The 22,648-nt window shown below is 41.2% G+C and overlaps 1 protein-coding gene across 9 annotated transcripts in view; it reads right to left on the bottom strand.

The window, feature by feature from the left end:
- Window positions 1-22,648, bottom strand: part of mpdz (multiple PDZ domain crumbs cell polarity complex component) — a 49,008-nt gene that overhangs the window by 13,107 nt on the left and 13,253 nt on the right. For 2 of the 9 annotated variants that reach the window (XM_085451371.1, XM_085451372.1), the window contains exons 10-30: window positions 22,558-22,646; window positions 21,713-21,947; window positions 20,133-20,210; window positions 19,741-19,820; window positions 19,466-19,612; window positions 18,055-18,225; window positions 17,023-17,208; window positions 16,253-16,462; window positions 15,072-15,230; window positions 14,609-14,761; window positions 11,068-11,394; window positions 10,632-10,743; window positions 9,161-9,359; window positions 8,613-8,654; window positions 7,350-7,457; window positions 7,168-7,248; window positions 6,868-7,045; window positions 6,644-6,754; window positions 2,287-2,316; window positions 1,576-1,641; window positions 1,276-1,347 (exon numbers count right to left, since the gene is read on the bottom strand). In XM_085451371.1, coding sequence (XP_085307497.1) covers window positions 1,276-1,347; window positions 1,576-1,641; window positions 2,287-2,316; window positions 6,644-6,754; window positions 6,868-7,045; window positions 7,168-7,248; window positions 7,350-7,457; window positions 8,613-8,654; window positions 9,161-9,359; window positions 10,632-10,743; window positions 11,068-11,394; window positions 14,609-14,761; window positions 15,072-15,230; window positions 16,253-16,462; window positions 17,023-17,208; window positions 18,055-18,225; window positions 19,466-19,612; window positions 19,741-19,820; window positions 20,133-20,210; window positions 21,713-21,947; window positions 22,558-22,646 — 2,834 coding nt within the window. Of the gene's footprint in view, window positions 1-1,275; window positions 1,348-1,575; window positions 1,642-2,286; window positions 2,317-2,534; window positions 2,616-6,643; window positions 6,755-6,867; window positions 7,046-7,167; window positions 7,249-7,349; window positions 7,458-8,612; window positions 8,655-9,160; window positions 9,360-10,631; window positions 10,744-11,067; window positions 11,395-14,608; window positions 14,762-15,071; window positions 15,231-16,252; window positions 16,463-17,022; window positions 17,209-18,054; window positions 18,226-19,465; window positions 19,613-19,740; window positions 19,821-20,132; window positions 20,211-21,712; window positions 21,948-22,557; window positions 22,647-22,648 lie in introns of all 9 variants that reach the window. The other 7 variants (XM_085451374.1, XM_085451380.1, XM_085451378.1 and 4 more) reach the window with 6 other exon arrangements.

The raw sequence follows: 22,648 nt of genomic DNA, 5'->3' as shown, positions 1-22,648 counted from the left end.
ATATGCTTGGTTTCCTTTTACATGTATGTTAGCTGGAAGTTATTGATTCTATGAGCTCTGATCACCACTGGGATAGCAGCACTACTCCAGCTCACACCAACATGTGTATTTTTGCTACTTTTTCTTTTTAATTTAATGAAAAGCAGAGATCAAAATTAGAGAACACCTTACATGCCTAAATGTCCTGTATTTAAGTCACTGCTTCTTCTAATAAATGTAACAAAATCCATGAACAAGAGCGATGGAGTTAGCAAATAGCTAATACTGGCTAATACGCTGGGCCAGTATACCAGCAGGTCTCTTGTAGGGGGGGGCCTTTTCTCTAAATGACTGTAACACTACTAACTAACACAACACAACGATTGTTATCAATTTCCCACACTGCTCTGGTTTGATCTTGGTCTTGTCCACAGTTTAGCCACTGCTTGACTTTCATAGCCACAGCTAGGTTCAGGATCAGGATTCCAGGCTAGCCATCATGCATTATTTTAATGCTCTCACATTCAACAAGTGCTTCTGTTTCACGGGGTGACAAGAGGCACCGGCCTCCATAGAAAGTCTTGGCTGACTCTGTTGGCGTAGAAGCTTCTCATAGACATTACTCAAGCACCAAACCATGAAGCCCCGTCCTCCAAACTGACCCCCCTCTGCTCCCGTTTGACCCCGAACATAAAACCTCGCGTCGAAACTGAACCTTGCTGTCATCACTACAGTTCTTCTTCACCGTCCATGTGATGTGTCCCTCTGTGGCCTTGTGATTACTTCTCCCGATGATGGGCTTGGTCGCTGCACATTCTTTTTTTTCTTTTTTTTAAGTGGACGACTGGTGTTACAGTAAATTTTGATCTCTACTATATAATTATTAATTTAATGATCATCTCTAAATTTAAAATATTCACCCATCAGTAATTCATAAGCGCACTTACCTGTAACAACTCTGACTTCTGATCACTTCATTCATTGTTGATCTTAAATATAATGCTCGAAACTCAAAATCATCCATTTAAAACCAGAGTTTTGATTCTGTTACGCTTCCGAAAACGGACTAAAAGCAAAAAAGGCAAAAACTAAAGTAAAGGAAGAAAGATGTTCACGATTCCACAAAAAGAAACACACACACAGGAAGTCGGACGGTGGAGGCGTTAGGCCACGCATATGCATGTATAGCACGTCAGGACATCTCCGATTCACGGGCTGCCGTGTGACACGCTGACATATTCGTGCAAGCATACACGGAAATGGAAGGTGGAAAGCACAACACAGAGACCCACGAACCTTAAACGGGGTAGGAGTGAAAGGGTTAGTTGGGGAGAGGCGGAGGAAAAGTCTACTGTGACTGTCACCTTCCTACGGAGAAGACAAAAAGGGCAACTTTAACAGACAGCATCGTTCTGACAGGTCAAGTCAAAGGCGTGTGCCAGCGTTGCGTCGACAACATATCTCGAGTTTATGGTGAAAGTTGTTTTTTTTTTACTGAATCTATTTTAACGCCGTGAGCGACACCTACTGAAATCTGACAACAAACACAACAACACTGATAGGCGCTCTGCGTGCTCGGTAATTAGAAGTACCAACCTTGTCCTTGTTGTCCCTTGTTGCGGCTGCAGCAGCTCTCTCCTCACTCGAGTCTGTTATCGATGACTGTTGCATTTAAGACAGACATGAAGGTAAATCACTACTCTGCACCAGATAGCAACAACAAAAAAGGACTTTGAAATTAATTTACGTCACGTATGGACAGCAAATTCATAACATCCACTTCAATGTCACCAGATAGTGAAAGATACTGTATCACAGTGCGGTGCGACGCACGGGCAGTAATCCCATAAATATTCATGGGTCCACGCTAAGTCTTAAGTGTTCGGAATGACTAAAGCTGTGCTCGGTATGCTGTGTTATGATAAACCATCTGTTTTGGAAATCCGCATTTCTCAAATAAAGGCAAAACTTTCACTGCTTCTGCTAACTTGAAGCTTGGCAAAGCCGAGAACTGAAAGCACACAAACACTCGGACATGCCAAAACACTGATGTGTCGAGTGAGGAAAGCGTGCCCAGCACCGCTCTGAAATGTTTTCTTCTTTGTTTGCCAGAAACTTGCAGTTTATAATTCTTCACACAACAGTATTTGTGTTGACTGCCGACCGTCTAATCAAGTTGTCTTTTTTACACTGGCAACGAGGCACTCGGGACGATGTTGGAGGGATAATTTGAATAAATCGCCTTTCAAAGCTGATGACAGGAGAAAAATTAAAAAGAAAAGGAGAAGAAGAAGAAAAAGCACTTACAGTAAAAGCCTCAACTATCGTTTTCGCTTTCTGCGGGTGCAACAGATGGGAAAGAAAGCAAAGTTACAGAGACAGAAAATGAATATAAACACCTGCTATCAGAGGTAAATTTAAAAACAGGCATCGTGCACAGGTTGGAAAATAGTATCCGTGTCGAACAGGTCCAATCAAGTTGCACGCAGGTCCAAACGAAAGACACGCCCACACAAACGCGAGGAGACACAGCAGACGCAGGCTAGGTTTCTAACCTGAGGCAGGGAGGTTTGACGAGTGCAGCGAAGGCTCGACCCGCTGTGGCTATTTAGCTGAAGGAAGGGCAGGGGTGGCTTCTAAAAGCAACACAAGACCGACAAGCTGACAAACATTAGAGATGATGTCTGAGCCTTTCTGACAAAATTTAATCAAAGGTAACTGAGGAGACAGAGAGAGATTGAAATCATTAACGTTTAACTAACGGGTTCCTCGAAGACGGATATTTCCTTCACGTGGAGGAACTGAAGAAAGCCTCTCGCTCTCTGAAAGCGTAAATGTTTCAAAGACTCCTCCGGGCTACCTTGAGATTATTCACTGCTTACAACAGAGTGATTTGAAACTTCAAGGGAAACAGCACAGATGTAGTTACTGTGCTCTCTTAGGTGGCCCTCGGTGGCTGCATTTTAAAACAGCTACTACTGCTCGGACTCCACTGCTCAGATATATCATCCATTAAAAATGGTATTTATCTCATGATTCGGTTTATTGTCGTGGATTTCACTTTAGCCGCACTCAGCGCTGACCCCAGTGACTCTGGAGTGAATTAGAAGAACGTCTTCCTGCAGCCGCAGAGCCACAATTAATGCCCTTATTATTTTCTCTTATACTTTCAGGGTTGCCAACTTAAATCCCCTGGAAAAATCTAATTTTTTAAATATATACAGACTTTCACCCATCATAACTCAAATCCACATATAGTACCATCCACGAGGTCGATTTAAACAGATTCTCCAGCAAGTTTGACTAATGAGCCTTGCTAATAATGTCTCCTTGTATCACTGGATGTGTTCCTGAACACATTAACAGCAATGGCGACAACTTAATTATTCATCGGCTAGTTTATATTTAAGGCCATTTCTGAGGAAAAATATATATACACGGCTGCAACCTTTTTAATAATTAAACTAATAAGAAAACGAAAAAGCAACTGGATGAAAAACTAAAACGAAAATGTTTTTATGCCTTCAATATGCCCTCGGCTTTTTACGTGCAGACTTTTTTTTCCGTCTAGGTTTTATATGTTTTTAGCATAGACTGTATACAAAAATGGAGGCAGCCTAATGTATTCTTTTTAATGGCCAACAGGGGGCGACATCTCTGGCTATCGAAAGCAGTCCAGTTGTTTAGAAGTCTATGATGAAATGACCTGTGCATTGGATTTAATAGTGCAGTACCTATTTTAGTGATGGGTTTATACTTAATTGCTAGCGTAATACAACACAATGTTGGCCCATTTAGAGTAAAATACACAGATATATGGGTGTGGTAATATATCCTCAGTTCTTAAATGCATATCACCCCGATTTTATAAAAGAAATGGCCAAAGAGGACCAAAATCCTTAACTCGAGAGCTCAAAACAAGACAAAACTAAAAAGGCGGTGGCTGACGTTCGTCTATCAGTATGCCCTACAATACAGCACAAAAGATTTTTCGGCTGATATAAAGATAAAAAGTCCCAGCTGTGCTATTCCCACAAAAAGCTGGCAACCCTGATATTGTAGAGTTGATAATGACCATCTTTATATGAGGTATCAATTAAATTTTAATAAGCCCCGTGGTTAGAATCTAGTGTGCATGTGCAATAAATGTCACCAAAGCTCACCTTCAGCACAGATGTGTCTAAAATAGTGGCCACATTGATTTTAGCGCTTGGTTAAAAGCAGCATTTGGGGTCGCTGACATTAAACAAATGATTCAGTTCTTTTTCTCCTGGAGGGAATTTAGAATTCTGCTTTATTTCCATTAATGATGCACATCGTGTTTATTTCAAAGTCAAAGACGGACATAAAAAGAAAGACTCAGCCACCAGTCTGAGAGACAAAGGGAAAGAGTAGGGAGTGCAGATAATGCAACTAAGATAAAGTGTGATGGATAGCTTAAGCAATAAAAATGAGGGAGACAAAAAGAGAAAGACAGATTACCTGACATGTGCGAGGTGGCATGTGTGTGAAAGCGGTGGTGAGTTTCTTTACTGCGGGCGATGAAACTGGGCAATAAACTGACTCAGGCTGAGAACGCCATGTCGAGGAACAGAGATGTAGGTTGAGGCAGCTCATATTCTAGTAACTACTTAAAACTGTTCTGAGTACTTTAAAGAACTAGTTTGGTATACAGTACTGTGTAAATGTTTCCTACATTTTGCTATGCTTTTACTGCGTTGGCAGTGTGTCCAGAATCATTGTCTTGTTGAAAAATGAAGCTGTTCTCAGGCAGATGCTTTCCAGATGGCATTGCATGGTGGATCAAAATCTGATGGTACTTTTCTGCGGTCATAATTCCATCAGTTTTGTCAAGATCCCCACACCACTGACTGAAATTTATCCCGAAGCCATGACAGAGTCTCCACTGTGTGTTTTACAGATGCCTGTAGATACTGTTGTCCTTCTCTCTTGACCTCCTCCATTTATTTATTTAAGATGATTTGTACTGAGAACTTCAAATTTGCGCTGTTGCCACTGATTGTGTAATTTGGCATTACACTCAGCCTTTTCTCCCAGTTTCCCTTGAATTATTGACAGCCACCCGTCTACTGACACCATTTCTGATGAGGCATCAGTGAACAGTAGATGGATCAAGTGAATGGTCAGATGCATCTCTCAGGTTTTTTCCTAATTTTTTCCTACTTCTTAAAAGCTGACTTTCAGACACTTTCAGACACAGGTAGCTTTGTCCTTGTATTTCTTTAGTTCTTCACTTTTCAAGTTTCCTAAAAAATGGACAAACTGCACAACACGCTGAGATATGCCAAGCTTTCAGTTAATATCTCGTTGGGTATCAAAAGACGCTTTTAGCATTTTTTGTTAAAAATGTATGTTTTTGTGACAGACTGCTTGTAACAACGTGTGTAAAGTATAAAGAATTTATATTTGTATTTGCTAGGTTGTCTGTCACGTGTAGATACAACATCAGTTCTTTCCTTTACTTACTTTGTCTTTAATTTGAATAATTCATAGGTCAAAGTTAAGTCGCTTAACACGTAAAAAAAGTCTGAAGATTCTGAAGGTCAGTTTTTTAAGTCTTTAATAAAAAAAGCTCAAGACTTTTGCACAGTACTGTAACTTTGACCAAATAAGACATATAGTTAAAAGGTAACTAATTACGTGTCTCTTTTTTATTGTATTGTTTTGAAGTTACAATCAGCCACTAATTAAACATTAAACAATTAAATATTAGCAGGCTACTGAATTAGCCTGCTAATGTTTTTGTTAGCCTAGCTCATGCTAGTATCAAGTGCACACTGTATTTCAGTATTTCTTTAGCTAACAACCATGACAGTTAGCTAGCTTTTAGCAACTAAAAGCTAAAAGGTTTATTCTAAACAGTGTTAACTTTTTAGATAATAACTTTAGTACTGTCGAGCTAACTGCTAAAAAACATATCAAAAATAATAAGACAACAAGGCCGAGAACCTCTTACCCAAAATACTACAGTTACTGTTTGGAAAACCAAAAGAATAAATCAAATGATGCTACAAATCCACGCAGAGCTCAGGGGAACTGCAAAGTCAGGTTCGGTCAATGGCCCTTATGCCATTGTTCCAAAAACACTGATCATAGCAGCTATAATATCATTCTTGCCCTCCTCGTGTCCTTCCCCTGTGTTACATAAGATTATGGTTTGTTGTATGCTTAATGAGTAACCAGAATGTTTAGGAAAGCATGAGGGACTATCTCCTAATGTGTGAAAGGTGATGAAAGCAGGGAGATCTGACACTGGAGCCACGCCAGTAGCAGCCTCAGCAGGAAACGATTTAGTCATGCTTTAAAGGCCTGAGGGCACTTTCAAGCAACAAACGGTGTTGTTGATACACTGTTTCAGCGCTGCTCTTAAAGGTTAAAACACGCTAATACATTTAATATGCCAGGCAGGGTTTGCTGTCGCTCCATAAAAGAGTTCACATTTACTTTCAACGTACAGACAACCCAGGACAATAAAGGGGTCGTATACGGTACCTGTTAGCTTTTTGAAAGTGCCCTAAACGGCCTGTGCTGAAACACAAAAGTTTTACACGAGGTAACAAAAAAGAAGCTGCAGAGTGAGGATATTGTGACCTTTACATTACGAGGTAGTTACTGGGAAGCAGACGCTAATATACAGACTTACCCTGGGCCTCTGGATAATACTCTGGACCAGGAAGGAGACAGGGTTCCCTGCCCTCCGTATGGCCTCCACTGCCTCCTCATGACTAGCATCTCTTAGGTTTACTCCGTCCACCTGAAGGAAGCATAAAAAAAAAAAATTCTAGCCATTTATTTCAAACATTTGAGCACTTTAGTCCAAACGAATAAATTACATCGATTGTTCTGTGACACAAAAAGTCCCTTTACCTCTACAATTCGATCCCCAGTCTTCAGAGTCCCGTTCTGTCCAGCAGGACTGTCCTCCAGGATGTGCTTGATAAAAATGCCCCGCATCACCTCTCCAGAGCTCAGCCGGCTGCCCATCCCTCGGCCACCGACGATACTGATCCCCAGGGACTTGCCCGGCTCTCGGAAAAGCTCCACTCTGAGGAAGGTACCAATAAGGGATTGCAAGAGTTTTCACTTTAAACCTTGTGACATTTGATACGTGTACAAAATTGAATCAAAAGGTCAGGTACACATGTGTATGTGTCTGTGTTCACACACTTCCTCGGTTGGTTCCAGATGTTATAAGATGCGCTTTCTTCTCCTTCTCCGTCTTCGCGCTCGGGGAGGTTGGGAATTTCTCTAAAAATAGAAAAGAGGCTCCGCATATAAACATTTGTCTGTTCACCTTTAGGTTTGCCTGCAAATTGCATAACAAGTATCACTGTGGCAGGGGGACGTACTTCAGCGCTGGAGCTGCCACTGGAGCTGCGTCAGTGAAGACGTCGTCTTTAGGCTGCTCCAGGCTGGCCTTGTACTCCTCCAGATACTCAGCTGGGACATACGTAATGCTGAACCCCCCCCACCACACACATAAACATAAGCACACACACACATGAATGAGTGGATATTCACAAACTACACAACAACCTGGCCTCCATATTTATAAACCCTATTACTCACCGTTATTGGCAATTATGCCCCCATTCATTGCAAAAGCACAAAGTAATTTAACAAAAATAGAGGAGAACACGCAGTCAAGTGCAAACTGGAACCAAATCCTTACAGCTACCCCCCGCCGCCACCTTTTCATTAAACAAAACAGCTACTTTTAAACCTGCTCATTTACATTTAGAAGCCGTTGTCCCTGCATCAGATTTTACTTCACGAACGAGACTGCAGCAAAACTGACCTCAGTCTATTTGCAAAAAACTTCCCTGTGACGAGGTTGAGACGCTTTCGAAGTCCTGCATCACCTACTGCGTGACCGACGTGGAACAAATTTGATGGCTCTATTATTAACACAAACAAACTCCCTTTAGGAAATGAAACAAAAGAAAGCTGACAAACTGACGTTTCACAACAATTCAGAGTGAGGCTGATTCTCGGGGGCGCATTAGCACATCTGAGTGAAGCTAACAGATCTTCAGCAGATGGGTTGATTTTGATTTGTGTGTGTGTTTTTTTTTTAAAAATACATGGCATGCAGACAGAGGAAAATGAATGAAATAATGAAACGGATGAGTCAGTTCATTAAGAACATCACAACAGGCGGTGAGAGACGTGGCAGAGCTTATAAAGGAATGATGAGTGGAGGGAAAAACAGGAAAAACAGTGCGTTATGGTGTTTAAACATGTTAGTCACAATGGAAGCAAGAAGAAGACGTACAGCAGGTTAGGTGCTAAAAAAAAAGTGGTAGTCAATCAAGATTTATCCAGATCTGTTGTCACAGGAATAAAAATTCAAACATTTGTTAAAGCTGGTGCGCAGCTTCACAGTATTATTATTTAAATGCTACTCGGTGTATCTGACGGACATTAAAAACAGCATCTTTAGCAGCTATAGTCATATTTCGCTGTTGCTTTGGCACTCTGCTGTAAGTAACTGTCTGGATAAAACTCTAATAGACTGTCATGAAGGTCGGCAGCAGATGGAAAGAAAGAGAGTTTGTTGTTGTTGTTGTTGTTGCAGAAAGACCACCAGCATGGAAGTTAGTCATACTCACACATAAAATGGGCACAGATCGTCCTCGGGTGCACAAGCAGATCTAGAATGTGAAGAGTTGGCTTTTTTATGCACCGAAGCTAACAAACTGCCAAGTTTAGTTCAGCAAGCAGAACTTGTCAAATACAACATTCGATTTACCTGTAAGGCAAGTCCTTCACAGGGCAGGGTTTCAGGCCAACAGTGTAACTTTAGTAGTGCTCATTTCTTTAAAAAAATAATCTGTCAGTAACTACTGAGCCTGCTGTATTCTGCATTTATAGGCTCATTTAAACGGACTCTACCACGCGGCTTACATAGAAATAGCTGAGAGGAGCTAATAATCATTTCATGCACTCGGTAATGCCAGACATTACTAATTATGTGCATATGGGCTAAATGAAAACTAACCGCTTGAATTTAAAATGATACAGGCATAAGCTTCACATTTAAGTCAAATGAATTACTGCAAACCGCAATCTGTTATTTTTGGCCACAATAATGGTCTCATTGAAATCATAATGCATGCTATTGTTTCGCATAAACGTGTATATAGATTATAGCCTTTACCCCATATCTGGCCCAATGAGAGAGTGCCTCCTGAGCATGGCGCGGGCCTGGGCGTTGGTCAGGTTGGCAGTGGGCTCTCCGTTGATAGCCAGGATGAGATCGCCAACCCCGAGACGTCCATCCCGGCTAATGGATCCTCCGTGGATTATGCTGCGGATCAACATCCCCAAACCGTCTTTCAAGGCGCTCACTGTCATCCCTTTGAAGAAGATGAGCAACTGTTTGATTTAAGTGATTTAAGTGACTTGAGTATTTCAGAAACTGTTGATCTGCTGGGATTTTCCCACACAACTAGCTTTAACAAGGGAAAATATCCAAAGAAAACGCCTTGTTGATGTCAGAGGTCAGAGGAGAATGGCCAGATGGCTTTGAGCTAAAGGCAACAGTAACTCAAACTACCACTCATCATAACCAAGACCAACAGCACATCGGACCTTGAGGCAGAAGACCACACCATTAGCTGCCACTCCTGTTAGCTAACAAAAGGAAACGGAGGCTACAGTTCACGCCAGCTCACCAAGGAGTCTCATTCGGATGGTAGGGTCACAGTTTAGTATAAAGAACACGAAAGCATGGATGCATGTTGCCTTGTATCGGCCTTTTTTGTGGTTTAATGGTGTGGGGATATTTTCTTGGCACACTCTGAGCCATTTTTACACTTTGTGTTTTTATACTGTGCCTACTCTTGGCTCTGTAAAACATCAGTGAGAGAAAATATCCCAACATTTAGTTACCTCAGGAACACAGTTAGACTATATTTTTGATTCTCTTCTACAAGAAAATCCATTCATTCTAGAAACTGTCAACATGTTGATAAATTTAATTTTCACATCTGTCTCAATGGAGTGTGACATAATATCTCTGGAGGCTCGTCTTCATCTGCACATACTGTCCATCATTCTTTTTATCCAGATGGGAGACACTCCGGCTAAAGCCTTCGACTACATTTTAAACTCCCTTTTGCAACAGCTTGATGTGTGAGAGTTCATTTACAAACTGTTTAAAAATACGATTAGTGTGCTCTATTTAAGAATGAATTCGGTCTAAGTAAGCTGCAAATTGAGAGCAAAATATGCCGAATATTCTCCACCCAATAAAAACCTTGAAAGAGCACAAACGAGCAAAATAAGAGACGATTTTCATTGAGGAATTGAAGATTTTAAACTGTAACTTCATAACACCTATTTGTTTTAGAAGTTCATACTTAATATTCATGGAGCCAGTAGCAGCCCCTTGGGCAGGTTTTGAAATGCAAATAATGAGTATGGCGATGGGATTAGACTTTCTGAGTGGAAAACAGTCAAAAATTGCTTCTATCATTTTTCCATAAAACTGGATTTAGAAAACAGGAGATAAAAGTAAAGGCCAAATGCACCTTTCAATCCTGAAACCTCATTAACACTTCTGTGGAAAATGAGAAGAAAACAAATAAAAAGAACAAATTAACGATTGTAAAGAAATGAGCACAAACCCAGGCTGGAGTTGCCCTTGACGACTGTGATAGTCCTTTCAAAATTGCTCCCTGAGGTCAACGTTGCTTTGTCTCCGTCTTCTGCAGATTCTTTCGCACCAGCCTCCTCGTCCTTTAAGGTGATAATTCAGCACACTTAGTCATGACAGTAAATAAATATATTAATAAGGCCGGATTCCAAAACAAAGCAGGGTCTCTGGAGAAAAAGGCAGCGATTTGACTGTGAAAATCATTTTAAACAAATCAGCTTAGAACCTTTTTTATCTCGCGTTTGAAGGCAGCCTCTGAGTGGAGAGACTTTAAAAAAGAAATGATGGAGGATTATTTCCTCGCTGTTATAACGCACCTTGTCACATGTGCACAGCATAGAATATCCATTTTAATCTTATCTCCTGATCTTATCGCGAGCAAAAATTTAGACTTGTTAAATTCTTACCTTCATCAAAACTCTTATGTCTACAATCTCTCCGAAAGAGATAGCAGGCTCCTTCTGATAGTTAAGGCTCTCCACAGGTTCCTCCAGCACATTCGATCTGCTCCCAATTTCAGCAAACGGGCTGTATGAATTTGTGCCGTCCTCTGGGTCTTCTTTGCTCGGGAGCTGTCCCAGGTACTGGTCGGAGCTGCTCAGAATAGCATTAAAAGCCGGGATGTGGCTGGTCAGACTCGGAGGAGCGTAAGAGGCCGACTCCTCCGGAGAGAAGACTTGACTATTGTCTGCAAAGCAGGGATGCTCCTCCAGCAAGTTCAGTCGGGCTGTAAGCTGGAGTAAAACAAAGTAGAGCAGATTGAGTGAACATTCCCACTCTGTTAGTTAGACAACTGCCCAACAGGGACAATTCATCTCCCTCCATCGCTGCCGTGCCCTCCTTGTAATGAGCCACAGAAAAGCCATCGGAGGCCAGTAGAAAGTGGCATAAATTACTGAAGATCTTGAGAGCCGAGTGCATTATGCAGTTTTATTATAACAGCGTTTAAGACTTTATTAGAACCAGGCTGAATAGTAATGGTTCTCAGCAAAAAATCCTTCTGGGAGTCTGAACAGAAGTTAAAAAAAATGCAAATGTGCAAATATATAAAACATGAGAGTCTCAGTATATAGATATGTACTTAAAACAGGAAATATGAAGTGTAATTTGAAATAAGACAGCACTGAACTGGGCTTTGACAAATGGAGGAAAGTGAGATGGTTTTACTAAAGGCAGCTTCCAAAGTTAGAGATTAAACTGTTGTTATTATTAGGGGTCATTTATTACACCAGTTGTTTCAAAGCTTGAGGTCAGAACCCCCTCATGGATGTACAAAATATTAAATAAGTAATTTTTTGGCATGCAAAGCAGTACTACAAACTAATAGTTCAGTAAGAATCACTATATACACACCTCAGTCAGAATAGACAGGACCAAACTGTTTCAAATTTATAAATATACTGCTCAAAAAATGCACAGGAACACTTTGAAAACACATGAGATCTATGTGGGGAAACCTGCTGGATAGCTACACTGATTTGGACTGGATAATGTGTTAGGGATGAAAGGATTCCACCTCGTTTGATGGAAATGAAAATGATCAACTACAGAGGGAAGAAATCAAAGAGACTCTGAAAATCAACGTCAAATAATGATGCGGCAGGCGAGTCCATTTGGCTGAAATTTCATTGCACTCCAACTCCAAATGGTACTCAGACGTTTGTATGACCCTCATGTGCTTGTATGGCTCCAAATGAGATGATGGATGGTTCCAGGTCTGGACCAGGGCATCACTGAGCTCCTGGACAAGCTCCTGAGATGCAACCTGCAACCATTATGTTTCTGCTGGATGGGCAGAAACATAATGTCCCAGAGGTGTTCTTTTGATTTAGGTCGGGCAAGCATGGGGAGCAATCAATGGTATCAATTCTCTCCTAGAGAAACTACCTGTCTCCTGAAATCTACTCCATGCTCTGTGCTGGGAGACAGTGGCACATATTGATGTGCCACCCTGGATGAGTTGAACTACCTGTGCAACCTCTGTAGGGTCCAGGTATTGCCTCATGCTAGCTCTTGTGACACTGACCCTAATCAAATGCAAAAGCATTCCTGTTGTGGAGGTTGTCTCATTGTTGCCCCTCTAGTTCACCTGATGTCGTTAACAGTGTTGGTCAAGTTACTTGAAAAAAGTAATCAGTAACTAATTACTGATCACTTCCCCAAAAAAGTAATCCCATTACTTTACTGATTACTTATTTTCAAAAGTAATTAATTACTTAGTTACTTTTTTAAAACACGATTTACAACCTGAAGAGGTGATAAAGCGATAGATCTTTCAGCCCAATTCTACTTTTTCTACATAATCCATCATACAAAATGTAATCAAATGGAAAAATCTCTTTTTTTAACTTGTTTTATCAGTTTTAATCTTTTAACTTTATGCATCAAGCAAAAATTTAATTATATGCAAAATTCTCTGACTTGAATAAATTAGTTTAACATTTAAACCTATTTTCTGCACATTCCAGCACATAAAATAAAATATTTTTTGTGTTTACACTCAGTCTTTCAAATAGATGCAAGTAAAACACAGCAGAAAATAAATAAAGTCAAAGACTCAGCGGTCCTGTTGCTCTATTTTCACCTGTAAAGCAGGACTGAGGTAGGCGGAGGTTTACACTGGTGCAGGTGTGCCGCGGTCAGTTGAAGAATCCGCGAGTTTCTCTGTGAATTTCCCATTACGTCGTTGCGCACTCGGTGCTTGCTTGGAAGTTTAGGGTTTTTTTTCGCTGTAAAAATAAGTTTTCTTCCCACGCACAACGGACGCTAATGTTTTTGTCACTTTTTATGGAATCAAACTCAAAGTAAGGTCAGTACTTCCACGCTTTAAACGCTGCACGCTCATACTCTCTCCCGCACTCGATATGTGATCCATTGTTGATCTGCACACAGCTGTTGTCACGAACGTCGCACTCGCTTACGTCACTGTCGTGAGACATTCTCGCAAAAAATCACGGTTTTAGTAACGCAGTAACGCAGCGTTCCTACGGGAAAGTAACTGTAATCTAATTACCGTTTTTGCAATAGTAATCCCTTACTTTACTCGTTACTTGAAAAAAGTAATCAGATTACAGTAACGCGTTACTTGTAACCAACACGTGCCAAAGAGATAAGATATATGCTGAAGAAAATGAATGCAGAATGTCCCAATTTTCTAATTAAAGTTACAAATCATTCCCCATCCAAACGAACAAGCTGATAGTCAGGTAAACAGAGAACTCACTAACTTAAAGGCAGAGACATTCTTGAGGCGAGTTACAATGTGGTGAACTTTACATTGTTGTTCAGGAAACAGGCACGGAGTGAAAGGTTAAAAAAAACATCCAGCCTCACAGTCCGGAAAAGCTGGTGCATTTCTTACGGTCACTGATGTAAATTTATCAAGAGACTTGTTGCTTTCCTCTGGAGCACATGATCACGCTGAGGCTGAGCTGTCGGGCTTGGTACAAACAGCTGAAATGTATTTTGTGAAATCCCCCAGTACTATAAATTGCCACGAGTCGTCCTGCCCCACGTTCGTCCCTCTGGGCCGCCCTATTATACGATAAATTACGCAGCGAGGCCCTACAAATAAGGTCGGCTGTGGCCTTTGGGAAAACTGGAAACACACAGATACCCTTAGGAAAATAGTTTGTCTGCTCCTTACTCTTTTTTTGCGGGGTTATTTTCCTTATAATTTAATATCCATTTGGAGAGTTTCAGTTCTTGGGGCTGTGGATATAACACCGAGTTCAGTAATGTAGTTACTGCCCTAACAAAGAACAGAAAACATGTCTCATGACATTTTGGCCCTCCATAGCAAAAAACCCCAAAGAATAATGACTACATGCTGTAAAGCTCATTGTGACAAAGGGCACGAGATGGTGCGGTAACATTTAATGAAATGAGGAAAACAATATCAAGCTGTGCTTCTCATTTCAGTTACATTTTATAAATAAAGGTCCTTACCTTAGGTGTGGATGAGTGTAGGTAATCCAGGTCTGTGCTACAGGTGCTACCATGGAGAGCGATCATGGAAGCTTGGAAAGTGTCGTCCTCGATCCCGGAGTAAGAATGACCTAACATCTTTTCATCAGGCAGGTCTGCATCACTGGTATCAATCTGCCGTAATGGATCAAAATACAAATAGCTGGGACACTTAGGAAGAATCACTAATCATGCTATTGTAGGAATGTAATGCAAGTCAATCAGAATTGATGTAGCTACAGCTAATGAAGCCTTAACAATAAAACCCTCAATCGACTGCGTGTATTTATTAGAATACCATTCATATAAGCTAACTGTTGCATGATTACAAGCATGGTACGCTTCAAAATTACGAGAAGGAAGCAAAAGTATAAGTTGTGTTTCCCTTTTCATGAGCTGTGATTGATTGATAGATTTTTTTCAGTTTTCCCAGAAGCTAACTAACCAATGCAGGCTCTGCTCGGTAAAGGATGCCCTCAGTCAGTCCTTCTTCCTCTCCTTCTTCAACCAAAATACTGTTGAAGTCAAATGATTGGATGGTGGGTGATGAAGTTATTTCCTGCTCACCATATGGGTGTGGAGAGTGGGAATATCCACATATTCCCTAAGAAAGTGGAGAAATTCTTTCAGTGTCCCCGGCTTTATGGAATTACACTACATTAACCAAAACCTAGAGCAAATAAATTAACATGGAATGATGATGGAAAGCGATGTTACATTTTTGAGGATGCTGTTATTTAACTATAGAGTTCAATCATCTCGACGTTCTGAATTTCATGTTTTTTACATGCATTCTATGGAAAGCAAAAGAACTTTTGCAATTTACTGTGAGTAGCGTGCACCCTAGAAATGTATGAAAACCAAGATGGCATATTGCAGGATTACACTAGTAAGACTCAATTTTGAGAGGCAACACAACAAAATACTTCTCAGAAGTCCATTCCACGTCCTGCAGCAGAGCAGGATAACTCCACAGAGGCTTCCAGCAGCTCTGTAATCCAGCTAACCCTGGCAGCCCAGAGGTCTCGCTGAGTAATCCAACGACAGATTCAATACAAGAGAACTGCGGCTCTACAGCTGAAAGAATGCAAGCTGTTTTTGCAGGGAGAGAAACATCCTGTACAAGGAGCACAGCTGCCTGGAGCAATGAATATGCCGTTGGACGGACCTAATATCTTGACAGGTGCCCTTGTATGTTTAAATGTACAAGAGGGGATGTGCTACTGGAGAATTCGATAACATAATAATATAAAACAAAGGGTCCAGGGCATTTTAGGCTGGTCACCTCCCCTGAAAGAATAGTGGGTGGAATGCTAAACCATGCAGCCTACCTCCACACTGTTTCCTGCATGAAAAATTCAAGCCCTTGTAAGCTGAGCTGTCATGACTGGAGACTAACTTGTGTGATATATGGACTGCTGGATTTAAAACCCTGCATACGTAGAGGGACAGATCCCTGACAAATACTGCAGAAAATTCACAAAAGCACAGAGTAAATCTCAGTAACTCTGACAGGTACACGTACACTTAATACTACAATCACGCAAAACACATTTGAACTTTGATTTTCAAAGCGATTTAAAGTAGAGGGGGGAAAAGCAAATGCTTTCTAATAACAATTCTTACAGGCAGTGGTTTGGCGACTCCGATCTGGACCTTGCCGAGCTTGGCCCCCTTAAGGGCCTGGACGGCATCCTCCAGGCTGGCGTTCTCCAGGTTGCTGCTGTTAACGTACATGAGTCGGTCTCCTGGCAACAGCCTGCCATCCTTCTCTGCGACACCATTGGGAACCAGAGAGCGAATCACAATCACCGTTTTGGCCGGGTCCAGTGGGTCCTGTGGTGATGTTAAGCCAGCACAAGTCAATGAGTAAATTATCACAGCCTCATATGGAGATCACATCGAATTCAGGTCATTTTCTTAACCACTCCCACACACACACGGGGGTATTCATTTCTTGTGGGGACATCTAATTGACATAATGCTTTCTCTAGCCCCTTACCCCAACCCTAACCATGAAAAATGAATGCCTAACCCTTAGCCTAAACCTAACATATTGTCACTGAAACCACATTTTGAGTCTCAAAAATGCCTTCAAACTTGAGGCGACCATAATCCTGGTCCCCACAAATAAACTTCCAATTTTTGGCCTCCACAAAGATATGAATACACACTCAGACACACACACACCACCGAGCTTTTTCCATCTAATAAAAGTAGCCCATATTGTGAATATGGCCACGTTTAAATATCCTATAATACAGAAATACGCACAATGTAGACACGTTTAAAAAACTAAAGAAAAAAACTCATCATCTAAACATGTTAAAAAAGGATCTGTTACCTGAATATTGATATTTGTTACATTTCCATTAAACCCTAGAACATAATCCCACCTGGTAATCCAAAATGCTGAATCCCAATCCCCCTTCTCCTTTTTCGAGCTCGATATTCTGGATCTCCAACTCCCACATAGCCAAAGGGGATCCTATCGCCTCCTCGCTCACGTTGCCCTGTGTCGCCGCTATTGTATTCACCTCTGGGTGTTCAGCAACCACTACACCGCTGAGGTCTATTTGATTCTGCACAGAAAGGAAAAACCCAAAATCACTATGTAACCCCATGCCTTCGTCGCTTTGACTCTCAACCCATAGGCTGCTCCCCTCTAGTTCTGTTTCTGGCTCAGGTTTCTGGCAGCAGATGAAAGGGAAATATCTTTGGGATGCTCGGGCCTTAGTACATTATCACAGATAAGGCGAGAGAGATGAAAACCCCCTTACCCAAAGGAAAGCTGCTTTTGATGTCTCATATCTCTAGCAAATGTTGCTGGCTACTGCTGAGGTATTGCTAGAATTGGTCTTAATAAACACTCAGCCTTCCCTGCTTATCACTAAGTCTTAATCCATCATGGATGGCAGTGTGGAAACCCGATAGAGCAATTGACAGCAAGCTAATAATGGTTGATGGGTTAGAACAGAGAAGGAAGACTTAAAGAGCATCATTCTCAAATTGCTTTATATGCACAGGCAGGAAAACATATTCTATGATGTGGTAATGCTTTCAAAAGGAGGCCTGCATATGCATCGTCTGCAACAGTACTTTCTTAGTAATATACACCGGACAACTGATTATCTGAGTGTTAACACAGATATCTAACCAGCCAATCACATGGCAGAAACTCAATGCATTTAGGTATGTGGACAGGGTCAACACGATGTGCTGTTCAAACAGAGCATCAGAACCTTGTTGAATCTGTGCCATGAAGAAATAAAGCAGCTCTGCAGGCAAAAGGAGGTCCAACCCAGTACTAGCTAGGTGTACCTAATAAAGTGTCCTGTAAGTGCAGACTGCAAGTTTGTACCCTTTTACTTGGATGTTTTTCGTAGTATTAAGTATTAAACGGACTGCAGCATCATGAGTGCAGGTACCTTCAATTTCGATGTTGTGGACAAAGCCTCTGATTCTCTCTGCTCAGCATCCACCTCAGGCTGAAGGTCGGGGGCCGGCCTGCAGCATGTCACGTACACGTGGAGCGGAAGCTCCTTCAAGATTCTCACTACTTCTTTGTGGCTCTCACCAATCAAGGAAATGCCATTGACCTAAGAAAGGAAAGGTTAAAACTTAAAACTAATCATAATATGAATTTAAAATCAGGACCAAGTGGTTACAGTACATGTCACGTGGGATAAAGTGCCTCTCAGCAGCTGAGCCTTAGCTAAACGGATCTCTGCTGCAGATCTTTGTGGACATTTTCTTACTATTCCTCCTAAAAAAAAAGGCAAAATGCCAAAGAATAATTTTAGTAATCCCAAGAAGCACTTCTTATATTTATTTATTTACTTATTTATTTTATTTATGTGTGGGAAGTGGAAAAAGTTGTAAACTCAGTACTGACACCTTTTCAACCTACGTTTGCAGTTCTCAAACTTATTTTGGCACCTCAACCCTCCTCAAAAAGAGAGAAGGGATCATTAACCATACGAAAGAATCCAGTTCATTTTAAAAAAGCTTAACACAGCTGCAGTAGCAAATCCCTGTTTATTTTCTCCAGCTAAATCAGATTCATTTAACATTGATTCACCCCATATTTTCCCAGTAGCCTACTACGCTGCACAGTTTGCAAACCACTGACTTAAGTTATTGTGGCAACAGTTGCCCAGCAGAAAGGGAGCAACATAGCAACATTAGCATTAATCTGCAGGTTGGCGCCACTCTTGCAGAAAACAGGAGGTTTTTAGACCTTTGTACTGAAACGGCCTCCTGCCAGAGATGGAAATGAGAGTGGTGAGAATAAACCGGAACAGCTAAAAGGCAAGCCATGAATACAAAACAAAGACCTAAAAGTAGCAAAAACAAATGTAAAACCAGGAATTTATTTACCATAACTCCAAATAACTCATTTGGAAACATACTTAAACAGCTGATACACCACTGATTAATCCAGCTTTCAGCTCTATGTGGAGTGATTTTTATTACTTTCTTTGGGGGAACTATATTTGGGGAAATATATGGAGCGTAACCTCCTCAGACTTCACCCTCTTCCCCAAGCATCCTTGAATTAGGTGAAGTTGTATCAGAAGCTTATCCTCTGTTGGTGAATTTTTAGGTAGGAATCATTCCTAATAAGTGAAGCCCATACATGCCTTATTGGCATATACAGCAGTTGTCAGGCACTGTGTTATAACTACAAAGGAAACACCACAAAGACCATTATAATCAATGTAAGTACTTCCAGAGTTGCTGTATGACAATATGTACTGCACTAAAACTAAGCTCCATGAACCAACCAACCAACCTTCTGTAAATACTAATAACAAATGTAATTTTCGAGTATTATACCTCAAGAAGCTCATCTCCACTGAACAGCTTGCCACAGCGACCGACCGGTCCCTCAGGAAGGACAGATCGGATGTAATGATGTCCGCTGTTGGCTTCTAGACTGATGCCCAGACCGCTGTTCTCGGTAAACTTCTCCACCTGAGCCACCTGTCAGGGTAACAGTAAATCACATCTCTTTATGTGAAGTCTGTCAATGATTCAGACCCTTTTGTTTGATGACCCAGGTCACTGTTATTTTTTACAATATCTGCTATGAATCTAAACAGTAAACTTACCACAACTTCATTACTTGGGCCCAGAATTTCCTGCCACTTCTTCATTAACTCCTCCTCTTCAAAAGGTGTTAAGCTCGGTTCTTCAAAAACACAATATGTTATGCAATAACACACAAAAATTAAGACGGTGTTGTCATAAGCCATTCACAGGTGGCACTGCACCATAAACTTCCAAGTATAAGCAAAGTACTTGAAAATGTGTCGTGGAAGATCAAATAAACCCTTATCTGCTACCATTTAAATGTCTGAACCTAGCAACAGCAGCCGTCTCAGCATGTCCTCACATTGTGTGCTGCTAGTCGGTGCGGTCCTGTCAATAGAAGCCCTTATCTGTCAGATTTGGGCCCAATATCACTGCTAAAGCACACGGAAAAAGCATCTCAGCCTCCTACCATGTTTGTCTTCTGTTAGCTGATCCGTGGCAGGGCTGACATCAGATCCTTCACTCTTTGTGTGGAGCTGCTTTTCATCTGTGGAGACGGTAAACACACAACGGACAGTGAGACGCACAAAGGAGCCATCGACCTTCCACCAGCAGCACACGCACAGCACAAAAAACCCTCAACACTGACACAGAATCTGTTAGTGCCTAATCACTCTTGCTTTGAAAGAGGACCTTCTCTCTTTTCCCTTTATATCAAAAACACATAAAGCGCCTTTGCTAATGTTTGCTAATCCATAAAAATACCAGGACTTTTAATACACGTTTAATGAGCCTGGGACTCATTTTTGTCTTTGGGGTTCCGCAAGGCACAGAACTGGTCACCCATGAAATGAATACTTGCCATGAAGTGAATTTTATATTAAAGTCTTTTAAGTTCCAGCATACAAATACGACTCAGCAGATTGTTATGGAAGGATGTGACAACAGTTTAAGTTAATGGTTCGATTTCTTTCTGTTGTTTCATTCATTTAATGATTGAGCAAAAAGCACACTGTGCACATACACACACACACTCCTGTTTCTCCTATACTCAGAGTTTTCAAAGCAGCCAAAAACTACTCTACCCTTCTTCCCTTTAGTCTCTCTCATAGCTGTTGGTTTTCTGGTTTTCTTCATGTTTCAACTTCCTAGTGCTAAAAATAATCACTTTCAGTCTCCATCTATTACTGCCGACACTAAACAACTTGTGCAAGTTGCTTGACTTTCTTCTGCAACAGCCCAGAGGTCCTGGCATTAAATAAGTTTCTTCTTATTTAATGCCAATATTACATAAATGCAAAGGTATTAGAAAAACACACAAGAACGAAGATAAATGCAGGTTTCTCCTTGGTTGGGATGTTATGCATTGTGCACTATTTTACTATTCTGAAAGTTGATCTACTTCAACTCTCAACCAACATGATGCTAAGTTTTGGATTCCGTACAAAGACGGCTGTTAAATTTCTAGCCAGTCTGACTGCTACGAAGGGTAGTGCTTAAAAAGCACTTAACTATATTGCCATATCTGAGAAAATAGTTTTTGTCCTCTTGGCATTTGTCAGCAGCGTTAATTAGCATATTTCAACCTCTAATTAGGAGCGACGGGGCTGTAACGTGGGAGTATTCTGCTGCTATTATGAGGAGGAACCTTTTAACCTGCAATAAGCAATTATTTTTCAATATTAGGAATTGGTGTAAAATGGTTACTCGCAATATGAAAAAGTCGATTTCTCTGCAACTGAATGATCCTGTGTTCAGGCTTCAGCTTCCTCACTCTATGCATATGATGTTGTTTTAGGCCATAACTCCAGCCAACAACATTTGTGTGTGGCAGGAGTAAGTTCTGTTTGCATCTGTTTACAACACCATAAAAGTGTCTGAAATTTCCTTTTGGAGTCACATGGAAATGACTCCTCACTGCATCATGAAGCTCCTGTCTGAGCCAAATTTACACATCAAATGACACCTTTTTTGACAGGATGATGAGAAGTAAGGGATTTTTTTTTTTAATCTATCCTCATTAAATTTCTCTCACTTAATCCATCCTACCTTCAGCAGCCTCCTCAGCTTTCTTTCTCTCCAGCTCCAGCTCCTTCATGACGGTGGTGGTTGTGGGGATGGTGGTGGAAGGGGGGAGGACGGTGACAACGGGGGCTGTGACAGGGGGGATCTCATCGGGCCTGAAGCCCCGCCGGATCAGCTTAAGGTGGACCGTCTGGCCCGTGTGTCTCAGCACTTCAACTGCCTGTTGATTGGTGTATTCCTGGATGTTCACGCCGTCGACCTGCAGAGGGCGATCTCTCGTGAGCCGGTGGATTAAAGGAGAGGCAGAACGGCTTGCTTGCACAATATGAGTGTGCTGAAGCGCCATCTATGTTCTTGCTGGAAAGAGATGAACTGCAATGGCATTAACTAAAGACTGATTTCTGCACCCGAGTGTCGTCTAATCCACGACTTCATTCATTTAGGTCATTCAGGGCAGGTAGGAAGTAGATAGTTTTAAATCCCTCACAATCATGAGCGTTTAGGTGAACTCCCAAAGCAAGTCCATCCTCACACACCAGCACACAAGTAAGTCAGAACTTCTTCAAGAAAACATGTAAAAACATCCACTCATGGCTTCACTGTTAATGACCTACAGTAATGAAATTACAGACTTAACTGCTCGGTGTCCTGTTTCAAAACTCTTTTATATTCAGAGTCGCAAGAAGAACAAATAAAAAGCATAATTGGGAATTATTCAAATTCATGCATCTCATAATTTCCCTCCATTGCCTAAATGTGTAAATTTGATCACAATCAATGATAATATGAAACATTTGCTGCATGTTTGATCTCGTTCTGCTGAAAACAGAAGCCAGCCGTAACCAAAAGAGCATAATTAGTGTACTTACTGCTATAATCTGGTCTCCAATGTGAATACGGCCATCTTGGTCTACAGTGCTGTCTTTTGTTATGCTCTTAACAAAGATACCAGAGGGCTCT

The sequence above is a fragment of the Copadichromis virginalis genome, linkage group LG3 (genome assembly GCF_057382275.1).
Source record: "Copadichromis virginalis isolate Kocher_CV1m ecotype Utaka linkage group LG3, C_Virginalis_male_GT1.1, whole genome shotgun sequence".
In the NCBI taxonomy this organism is placed as follows: domain Eukaryota; kingdom Metazoa; phylum Chordata; class Actinopteri; order Cichliformes; family Cichlidae; genus Copadichromis; species Copadichromis virginalis.
The sequence above is the reverse complement of the archived record's forward strand: the minus strand, read 5'-3'. Positions and strand labels throughout refer to the sequence as shown.